The sequence below is a fragment of the Meles meles genome, chromosome 3 (genome assembly GCF_922984935.1).
Source record: "Meles meles chromosome 3, mMelMel3.1 paternal haplotype, whole genome shotgun sequence".
NCBI lineage: Eukaryota > Metazoa > Chordata > Mammalia > Carnivora > Mustelidae > Meles > Meles meles.
This window is the reverse complement of record NC_060068.1, coordinates 68,574,120-68,594,012: the sequence shown is the minus strand read 5'-3', so window position 1 is coordinate 68,594,012 and position 19,893 is coordinate 68,574,120. Positions and strand designations below refer to the sequence as shown.

The 19,893-nt window shown below is 38.8% G+C and overlaps 2 protein-coding genes across 2 annotated transcripts in view; both read left to right on the top strand.

Annotated features, from left to right (window-relative positions):
* ADGRV1 (adhesion G protein-coupled receptor V1) overlaps positions 1-19,893 on the top strand; it is a 515,461-nt gene that overhangs the window by 98,050 nt on the left and 397,518 nt on the right. Inside the window, exons 39-45 of the mRNA XM_046001147.1 lie at positions 8,544-8,637; positions 10,519-10,597; positions 10,700-10,838; positions 11,465-11,606; positions 14,002-14,264; positions 16,089-16,264; positions 17,035-17,159. Of these exons, the coding sequence (XP_045857103.1) occupies positions 8,544-8,637; positions 10,519-10,597; positions 10,700-10,838; positions 11,465-11,606; positions 14,002-14,264; positions 16,089-16,264; positions 17,035-17,159 (1,018 nt within the window). The remainder of the gene's footprint in view (positions 1-8,543; positions 8,638-10,518; positions 10,598-10,699; positions 10,839-11,464; positions 11,607-14,001; positions 14,265-16,088; positions 16,265-17,034; positions 17,160-19,893) is intronic.
* LOC123938508 (nuclear receptor coactivator 6-like) lies at positions 773-4,544 on the top strand. Its single transcript, XM_045999953.1, has 2 exons — positions 773-974; positions 1,052-4,544. The coding sequence occupies exon 2, from the start codon at positions 1,388-1,390 to the stop codon at positions 4,367-4,369; it is 2,982 nt and encodes a 993-aa protein (XP_045855909.1). The 5' UTR covers positions 773-974; positions 1,052-1,387; the 3' UTR covers positions 4,370-4,544.

The window sequence follows — 19,893 nt, the reverse complement described above, 5'->3', positions numbered from 1 at the left end:
TCCGATTGACTTAGGAAATGAGGGCTTTAAGTTGAAGTAACTCACTTAAAATTACAGAATTTGGTGTTAGGCCTCCATGACTGTGAAGCCCCTATTTTTTTCATGGTATTCTATTCCACATTTCAATCTTTGGATAGTAAGATAATTTAAAATCTTTTGCTTCCATTCCATTTAAAATATATTAGATTTATATATTTATGTAATTGGTTTACATATTATGTTAGTTGAGGAAAAAATGATATATTAGCAGTTTGCTGTGGTTCAACCTAATTTATTATACAACTGGGTATAAGTTTATAATTTTATTATTTTTTTAATGTTGGATTTATTGAAGTAAAATTGACAAATACTGCATGGTATTACTTATATAGAGAATCTAAAAAATATGTAAAACGGTAAGATATTTAAAATGTATACTGTGGTGATTTGATACATGTATACATTGTGAAAGGGATTCCCCCCCATCTATTTAACTGACACATTCATCACATCACATGTGTATTTTTTGTGTGTAAAAATATTTAAGGTCTGGCCTCCTAGCGAATTTCAATTATATAATACATTGTTGTCAACTATATAGTCACTTTTTTTTTTAAGATTTTATTTATTTACTTGACAGAGATCACAAGTAGGCAGATAGACAGGCAGAGAAAGAAAGAGAATTTCAGACCAATATCACTGATGAATATGGATGCAAAGATTCTCAACAAGATCCTAGCAAACAGGATCCAGCAGCACATTAAAAAGATTATCCAGCTCTCCCTCCCTCCCCCTCCCTCCCCGGCCCGGTCCGGCCCATCCCCCTCCCCACCGGCTCCCTGAGGCCCTGCCGGGTCGGGCTGCGGGCGGCCGGGCGACGGCCGGACTGACGGACGCACGCGAGGACTGACTGACGGACACACGGAGGGCGGCGGGCACGCACGGCCCGGGCCGCTGCTCCAAGGCCCGCCCGGGAGGGCTGGGGCCGCGCTCAGGTCCTGGATGGAATGGAGAGGGGTCCTACTGAACATCTATTATCTTTTCTGAGAGTGGTCAGAGAGTTCTTAAACAGAAAGAGCACACAAGCAGGGGGAGCAGCAGGCAGAGGAAGAGGGAGAAGCAGCCTCCCCGATGAGGAGGGAACCCGTGAGTCCCTATCCCAGGATCCTGGGATCATGACCCGAGCCAAAGGCAGTAACTTAACCAACTGAGCCACCCAGGCACCCCCCGCATCGATTTTAAAGTGAAACATGTTTCGAATTTTTATTTGGCCGCTGCCTTGAAATACCAACCCTAAAAATGCCAGCTTGTTTGGACTTAGAAGATGACATGGATAAATGATAAAAGTTAAAGACCTTTTGGTTTTCTTATTCTCTATTTGGCATATGCTACTGGAATAATATTCACCATGGTTTTGGATGACCTTCCAAACTTAGAAGACATCTATACTTCCTTGTGTTCATCAACAATGGAAGACTCAGAGATGGATTTTGATTCTGGATTAGAAGATGATGACACAAAAAGTGATAGTATTTTGGAGGAGTCCACAATCTTTGTGGCCTTCAAAGGAAATATAGATGACAAAGACTTCAAATGGAAATTGGACACAATATTGGAGAATGTGCCCAATTTGTTACACATGGAATCCAGCAAGCTAAAGGTACAGAAGGTGGAGCCATGGAACAGTGTACGAGTGACATTCAACATCCCCCGGGAAGCGGCGGAGCGGCTCCGGAACCTGGCTCAGAGCAACAACCAGCAGCTTCGGGATCTGGGGATTCTCTCCGTCCAGATTGAAGGGGAAGGTGCTATCAACCTAGCTTTGGCTCAGAACCGAAGCCAAGATGTGAGAATGAATGGACCCATGGGAGCAGGAAATTCAGTTAGGATGGAGGCTGCATTTCCCATGGCAGGTGGTCCAGGATTAATAAGGATGACCAGCCCTGCCACTGTTATGATACCACAGAGTGTAAATGTGTCATCTTCCATGATGGCACCAGGTCCCAATTCAGAGCTGCAGCCCAGGACTCCTCGCCCTGCTTCTCAGTCAGATGCAATGGATCCACTCCTCTCTAGGCTCCATATACAGCCGCAGAATCACCCCTCAGGATCTTTAGCTCCCCCGTACCACCCAATGCAGCCTGTCCCTGTGAACAGACAAATGAACCCAGCTAATTTTCCCCAGCTGCAGCAGCAGCAGCAGCAGCAACAGCAGCAGCAACAGCAGCAGCAGCAGCAGCAGCAGCAGCAGCTACAGGCAAGACCCCCACAGCAACATCAGCAGCAACAGCCACAGGGAATTCGACCCCAGTTTACTGCCCCAACTCAGGTGCCTGTTCCTCCAGGCTGGAACCAGCTGCCTTCTGGAGCCCTTCAGCCTCCTCCAGCCCAGGGTTCTCTGGGCACAATGACTGCAAGCCAAGGGTGGAAGAAGGCTCCCTTGCCTGGCCCAATGCAACAGCCACTCCAGGCAAGACCATCCTTAGCCACGGTACAGACACCTTCCCACCCTCCCCCTCCATATCCCTTTGGCAGCCAGCAGGCCTCACAAGCCCATACAAACTTTCCTCAGATGAGCAACCCAGGCCAGTTCACAGCTCCTCAGATGAAGAGCTTGCAGGGCGGGCCCTCCAGGGTCCCAACCCCCCTGCAGCAGCCCCACCTCACCAACAAGTCTCCTGCCTCCTCACCCTCCTCCTTCCAGCAGGGATCCCCTGCATCCTCCCCAACGGTTAACCAAACTCAGCAGCAGATGGGACCAAGGCCACCTCAAAATAACCCACTTCCCCAGGGATTTCAGCAGCCTGTCAGCTCTCCTGGTCGGAATCCTATGGTTCAACAGGGAAATGTGCCACCTAACTTCATGGTGATGCAGCAGCAACCACCAAACCAGGGGCCACAGAGTTTACATCCAGGCCTAGGAGGAATGCCTAAACGCCTCCCACCTGGCTTCTCAGCAGGACAGGCCAATCCGAACTTTATGCAAGGTCAGGTGCCTTCGACCACAGCAACCACCCCTGCGAATTCAGGAGCCCCTCAGCTGCAAGCAAATCAAAATGTCCAGCATGCAGGTGGGCAAGGAGCTGGTCCTCCTCAAAACCAGATGCAGGTGTCCCACGGGCCACCCAATATGATGCAGCCCAGCCTCATGGGAATTCATGGCAACATGAACAGCCAGCAGGCTGGTAGTTCTGGGGTTCCTCAGGTGAACCTGGGCAACATGCAAGGCCAGCCGCAACAGGGCCCACCATCTCAGCTGATGAGCATGCACCAGCAGATTGTGTCCTCCCAGGGCCAGATGGTCCAGCAACAAGGAACCTTGAACCCTCAGAACCCTATGATCCTTTCAAGGGCCCAGCTTATGCCTCAGGGCCAGATGATGGTGAACCCTCAAAGCCAAAATCCTGGGCCCTCGCCCCAAAGGATGACCCCACCCAAGCAGATTCTTCCCCAACAGGGCCCACAAATGATGGCACCACATAACCAGATGATGGGGCCTCAGGGCCAAGTTTTACTCCAACAGAACCCAATGATAGAACAGATAATGACCAATCAGATGCAGGGGAATAAGCAACAGTTTAACACTCAGAACCAATCCAATGTCATGCCGGGACCAGCACAGATAATGAGGGGACCAACTCCAAACATGCAAGGAAACATGGTGCAGTTTACGGGACAGATATCAGGACAGATGCTGCCACAGCAAGGGCCCGTGAACAACAGTCCATCTCAGGTTATGGGGATTCAGGGGCAGGTCTTGCGACCACCAGGACCCAGCCCACACTTGGCCCAGCAGCATGGTGATCCTGCTACTACAGCAAACAACGATGTCAGTTTGTCTCAGATGATGCCTGATGTTAGCATGCAACAAAGCAACATGGTTCCCCCCCACGTGCAGGCCATGCAGGGAAACAGTGCCTTGGGAAACCACTTCTCAGGCCATGGGATGCCTTTCAATGCACCTTTCAGTGGAGCACCCAATGGAAATCAGATGTCCTGTGGTCAGAATCCAGGCTTCCCAGTCAATAAGGATGTCACACTAACAAGCCCATTGTTGGTCAACTTACTGCAGAGTGACATCTCTGCGGGCCATTTTGGGGTAAACAATAAGCAAAATAATACCAACGCAAATAAACCAAAGAAGAAGAAACCCCCTCGGAAGAAGAAAAATAGTCAGCAAGATCTAAATACCCCAGACACTCGCCCAGCTGGGCTGGAAGAGGCCGATCAGCAGCCATTGCCAGGAGAACAAGGAATTAACTTGGACAACTCGGGCCCTAAACTGACAGAGTTTTCAAACCGACCACCAGGTGATAAAATGTTAGCTAAAGATTATATACTTTTCATCATTTATGCAGCAGTACAAAGTTTCTTTTCAAGGAAACAATAGTATTTTATTTTGTCTCCTAACTAGGCTTCTTTAGAGATAAAATGTATCTAATATTTAGAAACTTTGCCTTGATAGTAAGTGAAAATTTAAAACATAACGTCTGAAGCTTGTGTATATATGTGGTATATACAGTTGACCCTGAAACAACATGTTTGAAATGGATGGGTCTACTTACATGGAAATTTTTTCAATAAATACAGTACTGTAAAAAAAAAAAAAAAAAAAAATATCCACCATGACCAGGTGGGATTCATCCCTGGGTTGCAAGGTTGGTTCAACATTCGCAAATCAATGTGATAGAACAAATCAATAAGAGAAGAGAGAAGAACCACATGGCCCTCTCAATTGATGCAGAAAAAGCATTTGACAAAATCCAGCATCCGTTCCTGATGAAAACGCTTCAAAGTATAGGGATAGAGGGAACATTCCTGAACTTCATAAAATCTATCTATGAAAGACCCACAGCAAATATCAGCCTCAATGGGAAAAAGCTTGCAGCCTTCCCATTGAGATCAGGAACACGACAAGGATGCCCACTCTCACCACTCTTGTTCAACATAGTATTAGAAGTTCTAGCAACGGCAATCAGACAACAAAGAGGAACAAAAGGTATCCAAATTGGCAAGGAAGAAGTCAAACTCTCTCTCTTCGCAGATGACATGATTCTTTATATGGAAAACCCCAAAGACTCCACCCCCAAACTACTAGAACTCATACAGCAATTCAGTAACGTGGCAGGGTACAAAGTCAATGTACAGAAATCAGTGGCTTTCTTATACACTAACAATGAAAATACAGAAAGGGAAATTAGAGAATCGATTCCATTTACTATAGCACCAAGAACCATAAGATACCTGGGAATAAACCTAACCAAAGAGGTGAAGGACCTGTACTCGAGGAACTACAGAACACTCATGAAAGAAATTGAAGAAGACACAAAAAGACGGAAGACTGTTCCATGCTCTTGGATTGGAAGAATAAACATTGTTAAAATGTCTATACTGCCTAGAGCAATCTATACTTTTAATGCCATTCCGATCAAAATTCCACTGATATTTTTCAAAGAGCTGGAGCAAATAATCCTAAAATTTGTATGGAATCAGAAGAGACCCCGAATTGCTAAGGAAATGTTGAAAAACAAAAACAAAACTGGCGGCATCACGTTACCTGATTTCAAGCTTTACTACAAAGCTGTGATCACCAAGACAGCGTGGTACTGGCATAAAAACAGACACATAGACCAGTGGAACAGAGAGCCCAGATATGGACCTCAACTCTATGGTGAAATAATCTTCGACAAAACAGGAAAAAATATTCAATGGAAAAAAGACAGTCTCTTCAATAAATGGTGCTGGGAAAACTGGACAGCGATATGTAGAAGAATGAAACTCGACCATTCTCTTACACCGTACACAAAGATAAACTCGAAATGGATAGAAGACCTCAACGTGAGACAGGAATCTATCAGAATCCTAGAGGAGAACATAGGCAGTAACCTCTTCGATATCAGCCACAGCAACTTCTTTCAAGATATGTCTCCAAAGGCCAAGGAAACAAAAGCAAAAATGAACTTTTGGGACTTCATCAAGATCAAAAGCTTCTGCACAGCAAAGGAAACAGTCAACAAAACAAAAAGGCAACCCACGGAATGGGAGAAGATATTTGCAAATGACAGTACAGACAAAAGGTTGATATCCAGGATCTATAAAGAACTTCTCAAACTCAACACACACAAAACAGATAATCATATCAAAAAATGGGCAGAAGATATGAACAGACACTTCTCCAACGAAGACATACAAATGGCTATCAGACACATGAAAAAATGTTCATCATCACTAGCCATCAGGGAGATTCAAATTAAAACCACATTGAGATACCACCTGACACCAGTTAGAATGGCCAAAATTAGCAAGACAGGAAACAACGTGTGTTGGAGAGGATATGGAGAAAGGGGAACCCTCTTACACTGTTGGTGGGAATGCAAGTTAGTGCAGCCACTTTGGAGAGCAGTGTGGAGATTCCTGAAGAAATTAAGAATAGAGCTTCCCTATGACCCTGCAATTGCACTGCTGGGTATTTACCCCAAAGATACAGATGTAGTGAAAAGAAGGGCCATCTGTACCCCAATGTTTATTGCTGCAATGGCTACGGTCGCCAAATTGTGGAAAGAACCAAGACGCCCTTCTTCGGATGAATGGATAAGGAAGATGTGGTCCATATACACAATGGAGTATTATGCCTCCATCAGAAAGGATGAATACCCAACGTTTGTAGCAACATGGATGGGACTAGAAGAAATTATGCTGAGCGAAATAAGTCAAGCAGAGAGAGTCAAGTATCATATGGTCTCACTTATTTGTGGAGTATAACAAAGAACATGGAGGACATGGAGAGATGGAGAAGAGAGGGAGTTGAGGGAAACTGGAAGGGGAGATGAACCATGAGAGATTATGGACTCTGAAAAACAACCAGAGGGTTTTGAAGGGGCGGGGGGGGGGGGGGGGGGGCTGGGAGGGGGAGGATGAGGAACCAGGTGGTGGGTAATAGGGAGGGCAGGTAATGCATGGAGCACTGGGTGTGATGCCAAAACAATGAACACTGTCATGCTGTAAATACACAAACAAAAACAAAAACAAAAACAAAAAAAAAAAGAAAAGAAAGGGAAAGCAGGCTCCCTGCTGAGCAGAGAGCCTGACTCAGGGCTCCATCCCAGGACCCTGAGATCATGACCCGAGCCAAAGGCAGAGGTTTAACCTACTGAGCCACCCAGGCACCCCATAGTCACTAAGTTTTACCTGAGACCCTCAGACATTATCTAATAGCTGAGTTTGTACTCTTTTACCAACCTTTCCTTTTTTCCCTCCCGCCAGGCTTTGGCACTGGGAACCAGTTTTCTACTCTCTGTGTCTATGAGTTTAACTTTCTTTCTTTCTTTTTTAGATTCCACTAAGAGTGCAGGATACCATGCAGTATTTGTCTTTGTCCATCTGACTTACTTCATTTAGCATAATGCCCTCTAGGTTGATCCATATTGTTGCAAATGGCAGGATTTCTGTCTTCCTTGTGGCTGAGTAATATTCTATTGTGTTTATAGATACCACATCTTCATCCATTCACTCATTGATGGACTCTTAAGTTGTTTCCATATCTTGGCTATTGTGATTATATTTCACAAATATCTCTTTGATATCCTGTTTGTATTACCTTTGAATATATACTCTGGTGTGGGATTGCCAGATTATATGGTAGTTCTATTTTTAATTTTTTGAGGAACCCCTATATTGTTTTGCATAGTGGCTGCAACAGATTACATTCCCACCAGTAGTGCACAAGAGTTCCCTTTTTTCCATATCCTCACCAATACTTATCTCATGTCTTTTGGATAATAACCATTCTAAGAGGTATGAGGTGATGTCTCATTCTGGTGTGTTTTCTTTTTTTTTAATTGATTGATTTATTTGCTTGACAGAGATCACAAGTAGGCAGAAAGGCAGGCAGAGAGAAGGGGAAGCTTCTCTGAGCAGAGAGCCTGATCCGGGATTCCATCCCAGGACCCCGAGATCATGACCCAAGCCCAAGGCAGAGGCTTAACCCACTGAGGCACCCAGGTGCCCCTCATTCTGGTTTTGATTTGCATTTCAATGATACTCAGTGATGCTGAGCACCTTTTCATGTATGTATTGGCTACTGGTGTACATCTTCCTTGGAAAAATGTCTATTCGGTTCTTTGTATATTTTAAAGTCAGATTATTTGTGGTCTTTTCTTTTCTTTTTTTGGCTCTGGAGTTGTATGAGTTCTTTATGTATTTTGGACATTAACTCTTTATCAGATATGTTATTTGCAAATACTTTATTTCATTCTGTTGGTTGCCTTTTCATTTTGTTGATGTTTTCCTTTGCTGTTCAGAAGTTTTTTAGTTTGATGTAGTCCCACTTGTATTTTTTTTTCCACTTGTTTATTTTTGCTTTTGGTGTCAGATCTGAAAGAAAAGTCATAGCTAAGACATGTTTATTTTTAAAATTTTTAATCTTTGTATTCCAGGTTTGCATTTTTATACTTGCTGTATACTATTTAAGCAGATATATTTATCAGATAATTAAAAATAAACTATGAGAGGTCATTACTTGGAAAGCACAACAATAGGAGATTTAATGGATATAATTTTTACAGGATGACATACCAGAGCTAGAAGAATATTTCCTTGTGAATTTAACTTATGTTGACCTTATCATGGCTCCTTTAACTTCATTTCCTCCTAGACTAGGTATGATATTTGTTTGTTTTTGTTTATTCACTTCAAACAAAGTAAAGTAATTCATTTTTTAACCCAAAGTGATAACTGTAATACTTGTTAATCTCAGCTGTAGACAAAAATCTGGTGAGCTTTTAAATTTATTTTAATTTGGAGACTGTAATCTATGACAGCTTTGTATATCGGACATCGTAAACACATTTAAGAATTGTTTATCATGTGATTTTTTTTACAACTATTTGTAACCAAATTTGTAAACTTCAAAGTAGAATTAGTTCTTAAGAAGGAATTTTCCCTTTTAAAGTTTCATTTGCTGTTTTCATTAGATCTCTATACTATCAGATGATTTTATTTTCCTTTAGATTAAGCAGAACTTTTGTTTGTTGTCTTCTCTGCTTCTTTTTTGACCTTTTACCTCTTTCTTTTCATGCTTTAGAAAAGACTCAGTTAATTCATTACAGACTGAAAGGTAAAACTTGAACCTCAGTATAAATTTATGTAGATTAAAAAGATATGTTCTTATTTTAAAACATAAACTCTTGTTTGCAGTTTAGACATTTAATACTGGGGATTTTATGTGAAATTTGTAGGTACGATTGCCCAGAAGGTGGTGGTGATGAATAGCACTGTGCTAGCCTGTTCCCCATCCCTTGGTTCGAAGGTGCTCTGTAGAGGGCAGGAAATTAGCTGGGGTTAAAGGAGGGGAAGCATGGCCAAAAGGAGTGAGCTAAGGAATAGGGGTTCCTCATTCCCTTTTGAGGTCAGTATGACAACTTTGAAAACAATGGAAGGGAATAACCAGTTTTTGACATACTATTATTATTTGAAAAGCTTCAATTCTTTTGCAAAAGAAATATATGACTCCTGGGATAGGCTTTGAAATCAGGCATTTATTACAAGACATTTATGCTAAGAAAGCTAACAGATACTTCATATTTCTTTATACTCATATTAGAAGTAATTTGAATAGTTTAACTTTTGTTTAGTGCTCTCTGATGCCCCTGCTTCAAGTGCTTTATATGTTAGTACCACCATTCCTTTCACTTTCACATTTTACAGATAAGGAAACAGAAGATTTGAGAAGTTTAGTTACATGCCCAGAGTCACACAGCTGTGAGATGGCGGAGCTGGGCTTCTGCTTTGTAGCCTCTAGTTTGGTGGGCACAGATACTGATTTTGTATTTTTGGTTTTTTTTGCTTTTTGATAGTGCTGACTTCACTCAGGGAATTACACTCCCCCTATCCTTTCCCCATCTAGGCAGCTGCCATAAGTATCCTAAGATACTATCCTAAGATAGAGCTTCTGAATTTTAAGAGGGAAAGGACAAAAATATTAAAAAACTAAATAGGAACAGGGTTGGTTAATATTTCAGGACTGAATAATGAATGCTGGTAACATACTCTACTTGGTAGGCAGAGTACAAGATAAAAAGTGATAAGAGAAATTTACTTCCATCTCAATCTCTGCCCCCCCAACTTTTTCCCCATCTTTCCCTCCTGTCTCAACATGTCACTCCTGCATCTCATTCTTGAACCTGTTTATTTCTCTGCAGCACTCCCTGCCTGTTTCTTCCCATTTCTTTCTTTTTTCTTGATCTTTCTACTCCTTCCAGTGGTCTCTATTTTTCTTTCCTCTTTCTATTAAAATAATAGAAATAAAACCATAATCTCAGGTGCTTATTTTGTACTGCTTTCAGCTATTAGATTTCTGTAAGTCATTGCTCTTGTTAGTAAAAATTTCCTTAATCAAATATCATAAACATATCTTTACTTTCTTAAACAATCTTTTGAGTAATGTTGACAATATCTTTATATTAGAAATTATGTGTTTTCTATGCCAAGTACTTCTCTTAATCACTTTTACTTAAAAGTATGCTTTTGTGTTTTTTTCAGATTCGGAGGGCTTGACTGCACAGATAATTATTGATGCCAATGATGGCGCTCGAGGCATAATTGAATGGCAACATACCAGGTAAGACCAAGGCAGTGTGAAAGTTCTTTTCTGAGTTTCAGATTCTTTATCTACTGAATGAAAGCTTATAAGGAAAAGATTAATGTATTCTGTTTATTTTAGGTTTGAAGTACATGAAACCAAAGGAAGTTTATCATTGGTAGCCCAGAGGAGCAGAGGGACTCTTGGCCACATTTCCTTGTTTGTATATGCCCAGAATTTGGAGGCACAGCTGGGGCTGGATTACATCTTTACCCCAATGGTGAAATCCTTGGGAATTATAGTGATTTGGGTCTTGTATAAATAAATTAATCCTAAAGTAATAAACTATTATATATTCCATCATAAACTTCAACATTTTAGAATAGCTTTCTTTACTGTTTTAGCAATATATGGAAATTGATTTTTTAGTTCTAAAGGTTATTCTTTATTTTATTCATTAATTATTTTATTTTAATATGTGATACTATTTTATTCATATCTTATTGCAGTACTTGATAATGGAGAACACAAGTTACTGTGACAAAGAATTTCTGTCATTATACTTATATCAGAGTGTTTCAGAGAGTTTCTTGTGCTTCTTGAAAATTTTACATCTTTTAATTCTTTGCTTTAATTTACTGAACCACTGTTAATGTTTTAAAGTGCTTTTCGTCTCTTGTTGGCTTTTATTCTTTAGTCAAATGTTTACTTTCTTCTCTTCTCCACAAATCTTACTTTTTAAACTTAACGTTGTCAATTTAAGTAAAAAGAGATCAAAAAAATAAGGGGAAAGTCCCTTAAGCATATTTCACATTGCCAACCAGATTGTATTTCTTGCCAAATATTCTATAAAAACTCAACAACGTCTTTATATATAATACTGTCTACTTTTACTTTCTTGACCAGATTCTTCATTTTGTTGATGGAGAAAGATATAAAAATATTGACATTATGATTCTTGATGATGACATTCCAGAAGGGGATGAAACATTTCAGCTGATTTTAACAAATCCTTCACCTGGACTAGAGCTGGGAGAAAAAACAACAGGTACTTGATAATTTCTTATATAGTTCACTCTTATCATGCGTTTTTCTTAATATGGAGGTAGATGTAAAGGGATTTGAGAGTCTTGATGGTTTTCTGTGCTTAGAATTAAAAATATTTTAAGCTAGACATTTTGGAATTCCTATGTCAGTATAACAGTGCTTTCAGCCTGTTGTGGGGTGTGTGTGTGTGTGTAAAACAAAAAGTAGGTTGGTAGAAAGCAGAATATTAAATCAGTTTTGCAGCTATTACAGGTTTTATTTATTTATTTACTTTTAAAATATTTTATTTATTTATTGACAGAGATCACAAGTAGGCAGAGAGGCAGGCAGAGAGGAAGAGAGAGAGAAGCAGGCTCCCCGCTGAGCAGAGAGCCCAATGCAGGGCTGGATCCCAGGACACTGAGATCATGACCTGAGCCAAAGGCAGAGGCTTAACCTTGAGCCAACCAGGCGCCCCTACAGGTTTTATTTAATTTGTAAATGTCTTTCATTTGGAATTTTATTTCTGTTCTGTTTCCTATTGAACAGTAGAGGGAATGATAAGGTTTTAATGTTATCTCATTGCTATAGTATTTCCACATAGCAGTTGAAGTATATTGATACCTAAGACATTATGGGAGCCATGGGGTGCCTGGGTGGCTCAGTGGGTTGGGGCCTCTGCCTTCAGCTCAGGTCATGATCCCAGGGTCCTGGGATCAGGCCCTGCATCGGGCTCTCTGCTCCGCAGGGAGCCTGCTTTCTCCTCTCTCTCTGCCTGCCTCTCTGCCTAGTTGTGATTTCTCTCTGTCAGATAAATAAAATATTAAAAAAAAAAAGACATTATGGGAGCCATAATTCTTTGGTTGGAACAGTTTGATATTGTTAAGAAAACTCATCCTAATTTACTGCTTGTTAGATATCATACTGACTGCTTGGAGAAGGTAAAAAAGAGAGGAGACGTCATGGAAATCCAGAACTATAGGGTTGGTGGGCCTCCTTAAGAGTCACTTAATTTAGTTTCTGTAGTGATACATCAATGAGGTGGATTTAGAACACCAAGTGTTGACTGACTCTTCAACCTCTTATTTTAGCTTGTGACTGATAGTTCTTTGGGATTCTCTTAATCTAATTAACCCTTGTATTCCTAAATTTTTGACTTTTATGTGAAAAAAATCTGATTTGTAGTAAGAAGAAAAGAAAAAATCTTGAATAACCAAGAATTCGTTTTTACTTTTATTGCCATATTAATGAAACAAATTGGTATTTTCTAAGTCTTTAGAACTTTCTTGAGTCTGTGGCCATTGTTTCAAATTTGAAGAGTATATTGAAAATACACTCTTTTTTCGTTGTTGTAGAACTTAGTGGGTTGTATGTAAAGGGTTTTAGGGATGGACACAATGTGTTGGTTAAGATTCTGTGTAAACAGTAGAAAACCCAATTCAAATGGATTTAAAGGTAATTTATTGGCTCATTTAATCTGAGGGTCCAGAGACATACAACTTTAGATGAGGTGGAACAAGGACTTAACATTCCACCAACAGTGTTGTTGTTTTCTACCTCTTCTTGCCATTTGGAGTATTGGTTTCACTGCAAGGCTAATGTTACTTGTCACAAGATGATTGTCCACAACATTCTTTTACATTCCATGTAGTAGGAAAGAGGAGCCCTCAAATTCAAGCATTCCCAAAGAAGTCCTAATATAATTCTGTTCAGAACTATGTAGGTTACATGCCCACCACCATGAGTAGGAGGAAATCATTTCTTGTTGGTCTCTTTTAAGTTTTCTTTATGCTTGTAATTTTCTATTTATAAATATAAAAATAATCCTCAGAACAGTGTGTTATTTCTTAAACTATGTACCATTAATCAGCCTTCAGACTATTTCCAAACTTTCATGAAGTTTCAATAAATATTCTTATATGTAAATCTTTGTATATGTTAGTAATCAAGATCATCTGTTGAGTACAGAGCTTATATTTTGAATTCTTACAATAGTTCAATCATTTTTTCTCTTGGTTTTCTAAGAAGACCATCATTTGGTTTAGAATTCCGACTCTTTCCATTGCTTTCGTACCTGTTACCTGGCTCATAGCTCCAGGACAATGCTGAATAGTAGCAGGAATGGCAGGCACTGTTGTCTTGTTTCTGTTACTAGTGGTGACCCTTCGGATGTTTCAACATTGAGTTATGTTATTTGTTACTGGCTTCCAGAGTTGAGGAGGAAGGTGTCGATTATTCCAAGATGACTGGCTATTTTTACATCATGAGTAAATATGATATTTTATTAAATGCCTTTTAAAATTTCCTTTGTTTTTAAGGTGATCTGGAGAAGAGTTGGCCTAGTTTATAGTGAAACATCTACCTCTAACTTATAACCCACTCTGTTTCCATTTATTGCTATATTTTTATTTCAACAGCCTTAATTACTATCCTTGCTAATGATGATGGCCCTGGAGTCCTATCATTTAACAACAGTGAGCACATTTTCCTAAGAGAACCAACAGCTCTCTATGTACAGGAGAGTGTTGCAGTATTATACATTGTTCGGGAACCTGCACAAGGACTGTTTGGAACCGTGACCATTCAGTTCATTGTGACAGAAATAAATTCCTCAATGGAGACTAAAGATCTGACCCCTTCCAAAGGCTACATTGTTTTAGAAGAAGGTGTTCGCTTCAAGGTATAGTATGAGGCTTTAAGGAGAGTGAATAATGTTTATGAATAATTTTCTCTTAGAGTAGCACCCCAGGTGCTAGGAAGAAAAAAAATGTACTCCCAGCTTAGATGACAGGTAAAGATGATTAGATTACTGTGTGAAAATGTTAACAGTGCTGTCTAATCTGCATAGAGTGCTGCTACAGAAATTCACTCTGTTAATAGGGTAGTGGATTCTGCAAATAATAAGGAAATGTACATAGTGCTATCATAAATGTTAACTATTTAGGTAGCATACTTCATATTATTCTTAAAACATAAACTAAAGGAAACTCCAAGCCATTTACTGTTGTCACCAAACCCTAACCAGTCATTCTTTTTTTTTTCCAGTCATTCTTTTGACTACATTTTCAGTTAACAAAATATAATTTCTTACTTTAGCCTCCTTATGTGAGAGGCAAATATCCTATGTGAATATGAATAGCTTATTGGGGAAGAAATGCTGGATTTAGAGTTAATTATAAATGTGGTTTATACTTACAGAAGTATACCTTCTGAAACTCCTTTTTTTGTATATTAATAATTTTCCATTCCTGCAACTGAATTTTATTTTTTTAAAACACAGTTTAGGTAGCTAATTGCATTAGCTAATCAAGCCTGACATATAAAATATAATAATTGTAAAGTAATATATTTTAAATGATTTCCTCTAAAAACAGTCTCTGCCCAGTAATTAACTTTCTTTGGGATCAGTTTGTAAACACTTCGGCACATTTTTCAATTCATATTTATTTGAATGTCTGATTTTTTTATGTTCTAGGAAATTTGAACCTCTAATCTAAGAATATTTACATTCTTCATATAGATATAAAGGAATTCAAATTTAAAGTATTTGATGAATTTTCTACTGCTTTACTTTCTCAGGCTTTTTCTTTTAAAAATATTTTAAATTTTACTTATTTAATTTTTTGTATATTTTAATTTTTATCATGCCTTTTTTTTTAAAAAAAGACTTTTTGTACAGTGTGTTTAAACATCTTTCTGTTCATTAGGTAAATTAAATGTTAGAGCAAATTGGATTAACAGTGAAGTCCCAAAATCTCAAATGTGTGGGTCAGTGACCTTAAAAATAAATATACGCCAATGTGATCACCACTCAGATTAGTATATTGAGCGTACTTCTCTCAGAAGTTTCCTTCTTATCTCTTGCCCTTCCCGGAGGAAACTACTTTTTGGTTTCTGTCATTGAGGACTCATTTTGCTGATTCTTGAGCTTCATATAAATAAAATCGTATAGTATTTACTCTTTTGTGTCTGGCTTGTTTTGGTCAACATAATTTTTGAGATCTATTTGGTTGCACACATTAGTAGCTGGTTCTTCTTTATTGCTGAGTAGTCCTGCATCAAAGAGCCCACTATCTTTTTATCCATTTTTCTGTCGATCAACATGTGAGTTGTTTCTAATTTGTGCTTACTATGGCTTTAACTGCTTTTTTACAGTGAATCCTATACTAGAATAAGATTAATACAGTTATGTAGCTGGGGCAAGATTTAAGAGTTAGCAAAAATCAAGATCTAAATTTGTTTTTCTAATCTTAATGTTATTTTTAAATGTCATGAAATTTATTTTTAGACACTCAGTGCTATATATCACGGCGTTGAAAACCTTGAAAGTGGTAACTTGAAATAGTTGTGTAACTATTACATATCATTGGGATCAGTATTAAAACAGAAAAGAAGTGATGTTTTCCAAAACATTTTGTTGTCAAAAATGTTTAGCAGATCTGTTTGTATGTATGTTGCAGAAATATTGTAGTCTAATAACTTCCTCTTTTGATTTTGTTTCTAGGCCCTACGCATTTCTGCCGTATTGGACACCGAACCAGAGATGGATGAGCATTTTGTCTGTACCTTGTTTAATCCGACTGGAGGTGCTAGACTGGGGGCACATGTTCAAACCCTGATAACGGTTTTGCAAAATCAGGCCCCTCTGGGATTATTCAGTATCTCCGCAGTTGCAAATAGGTATAGTTTATTCATAAGGAAATTGTCACTTCTGAAGCTAGGTAGAAAATATCTTTTGACATAAAGAAAATGGAGAGGGAAATTGATCTCTGACTATTTTAAAGGGGACTTTTAAAATGAGCTCTGGCAGATTGATCTGAGAGGTGTTATGCCCTCTTGTAACAAGGAGCATCAAAAACCTAATCATGTCCTGGACACAGCAGTATTATTAGAATTCTTATTTCCTCAGAATTCACACTTTTCAGGTAAAGGCCACAATTTCATGTCTTCAATAATAGTAAAAAGCAAGAAGTAATATAAAAATATTTAGCTGTTCAAACCAAATGAATGACTCTCTAAGCATGTGTTAACATGATTGTAGTTTGAAAATTCCTCTGGAAGCGACCACATATTTGGCTTTTTATTTCTTAGAAATACTCCAGTAGATCTAGTTTTAGATAAGCTAAGAATTTCTGGATTCACTTTTTTTGCTATGTTTTTAGTATATCTGAAAAGGAACTTAGGAATGACAAAGCTTTATTTTTTACAAACTATAGTATGAGGTTACTATTTTCTTAAGATCATAGAATCAGATTGTAGTGCTTTTTTAGTCCTCGTAAATGAATATTTTGAGCTGTAGAATTTAATTTTCCTGCTGTGTGAAGTTTGTGGATGGATCTTTCCATGGATTATGTAAATTTAAAAGTATATTAAATATATGCTAGCAATGATACTTATATTTAATATGTAGAATTATATTTCTTTTCTGTTTTCTGCAATCCATTTTTTAGAGCCACGTCTATAGACATTGAAGAAGCCAACAGCACTGTGTATTTAAACGTGTCACGCACTAATGGCATTGATTTAGCTGTGAGTGTGGAATGGGAGACAATATCTGAAACAGCTTTTGGCATGAGTACGTTTGGTTTCTTGTAAAAACAAAATTCTGTAACCAAGAAAGATTGCATGTATCAGATGTACATGCTCCCCACCCCCATGAATTGTATCTTATGGATCTGTTGAAAATGGAGAAAGATATCTACTTGTTTTATTGCAGCCACATATATTTATTGAGAGCTTATCATGTACCAGGCATGAGACAGAAATAAATAAGTTAAAAACTAGTGTGTAGTTTAAAGTTGAAATAAATGGGGGCACCTGGGTGGCTCCGTCAGTTAAGCATCTGCCTTTGGCTCAGGTCATGATCACAGGGTCCTAGGATTGAGCCCTGCATCAGGCTTCTTGCTCAGTGGGGAGCCTGCTTCTCCCTCTCCCTTTGCCTGCTGCTCCCCCTTGCTTGTGCTCGCTCTCTCCCCGTCAAATAAATAAATTAATTAAATCTTTTAAAAAAAAGTAAAATTAGAGTAAATGTTTTAAAGGTTTAAATGTTTAAATGTTTTGTGTTTTAAATGTTTTATGTTTAAATGTTTCAAAATGTTCCCTAAGTGTTGGGAGAACACAGGGAATGCTTCCCGGGGGTATCTGTGTTTGAACTAGGACCGAAAGGTGAGTAGGGATTGATTCTGCAAAGATCTGAGTTGGAGGGACATGGAGGGAAAATGAGAAGTTATTCAGGCGCACGAGTCTAGAGGCATGAGAGGACGTATATGTGAAGAACTGCTGAGTGGATGTTGGGATTAGAAGTAAGGGGAACTGTTGAGTTTGGAGAGCTGGGTAAGACCCAATAGTTTGAGAGCTTGAAGAATGTATTATGCATGTTAGTCTTTATTCTAGGCTTAATGTGGTTTAGGGTGGCAGGAGAGCTGCCACGTTTATTTATGGGGTGGTATGATCACATTCGTATTTCAAAGGTACCATTCTTAGTACCGTGCAAAGAATGAGTTTGCACAGAAGAAAAGCGAGGATGAAGGGAGACAAAGAAAAGGTCAGCCCAGGTGCCAGCTAGGACTAGCATCTATCAATTGGGTATAAGGAGACACCAGAGATGATTCCTAGATTTCTAGCTTCTGTGGTTAGATGGAGAGTCATGCGCTTCAGTAAGAAAGGGAGTACTAAATGAGGACTAGGTGTTACTGTGGCGAGGAGAAGTAAAATATGTGTGATTTAACACATTTTGAATTCGAGTTACTTTTGAGAAAAAGTTTCTCCAGACTCAAAGGAAAGTTTCTGTTGCGGGAGATAAATTTGGAAATCTGCAGCGTGTATATTGTATTTAAAGTAATGGAAATTGATGTAAAAACATGGAAAGCTGGACTGTAGGTAGGGCAGGGAGGAGGACCCAGACTGAACTGAGTAGGCTCAAATTGAGTTACTAAAGAGAGGAGGAGGATGTAGCAAAGGAGAGGGAGAAGACATGGTGAGAAACCCAGGGAAATGTGGGATTGTAGCCAGCAGCACAAGAGTGTTTGAAAAAGGAAAGGAGTGAGTGGTAACTGTGTCAGTTGCTAGTGTAGAAGCCCAGTAAGATGAGAACCAAAAAAAATCCGCTATAGTTAGCGGTGGAGAAGGAATAAATAGCAAGAGCTGCTTGTATAGAGGGATAGGAACTGAATAACATTTTGAATGGAAGTAAGGGAATGGAGCCCTCCAATGTATTCCACTGTTTCAAGAGGTTTGACTGAGAAGGTAGGACTGAGCAAAGGTGGTGACATGGTGTAGGATTCAAGGGGTTTTTTTGTTCATTTGTTTCATTTGGAGAGACCTAAGCATATTAACATGTTGATGGAAAAGGCCTATTAAGTAGAGAGAGATTAAATATTCAGAACATGAAGGGATAGTAGTTAGTAGCAAGTATGATTGTCAAAAAGGCAGGAGGAGGTGGGATCCAAAAGGGAAAAATTATTTCTACTTCAGAGTTATCTCGTGATTGTTTGGGATCTGCATGCGTTTTTGGAAGTACTTGTGAGAGTATGTGTTGGAAATTCTTAAATGTCAGCATTGTTTATTTTTCATTCACCATCTTCCTAAATTATGGTAGGGAAACATTTGGCCAGATGGTCTGGTCAGGACCTTAATGTCAAGCATTCAGACTCAATGCAGAAGCTGCAGTGTACCTTTGAAAGATGACAAATGGGAATGAAAAATACTGGTTTTCTAGGAAAGGAAATCCCTAGTGGATAGTACATATGAGCCATTGACATGATTCCTTGAACTGGTAATCTGAAAATAATCAATAATTTAGTTTTACAGGACCTAGATTTCAACTTTGACATTTGTTCTTGCTGTTCACACCATTAGCTAAAGTTTTCAAAGAATTGCCTTTGGGAAACTGATATAACGAAACATAGAGCTTTTTAAAAAAATTATTCTTCACGAGATAGGGATTTAAATTTTCTCTGTTTAAATGTAGTACAGAATTTTAGGACATATACCTGTGATAGCGTGTTGATTGAAAACTTGACAGCCATTTAAAGAAGGTGAGTTTGCTTTGGCATTCTTAAATATATAACATGTAAAGTGAGGAATCATTGGATGGGCTTAGTTTCAAATTAATAGTGTAAGTTTTAAATAGCCAACATTTAGCATGTTTCTATAAAGCTATTTATTATTTTAAATATTCCTGAATTATATTTTCATCATCTTTATGAAAGTTAGTAAAAATCATTTTGAGCATATATCCCTTTAAAATACACATTTAGTATTTTATTATTTATTTTTAGAAAATATTTTATATATTTGTCAGAAAGAGA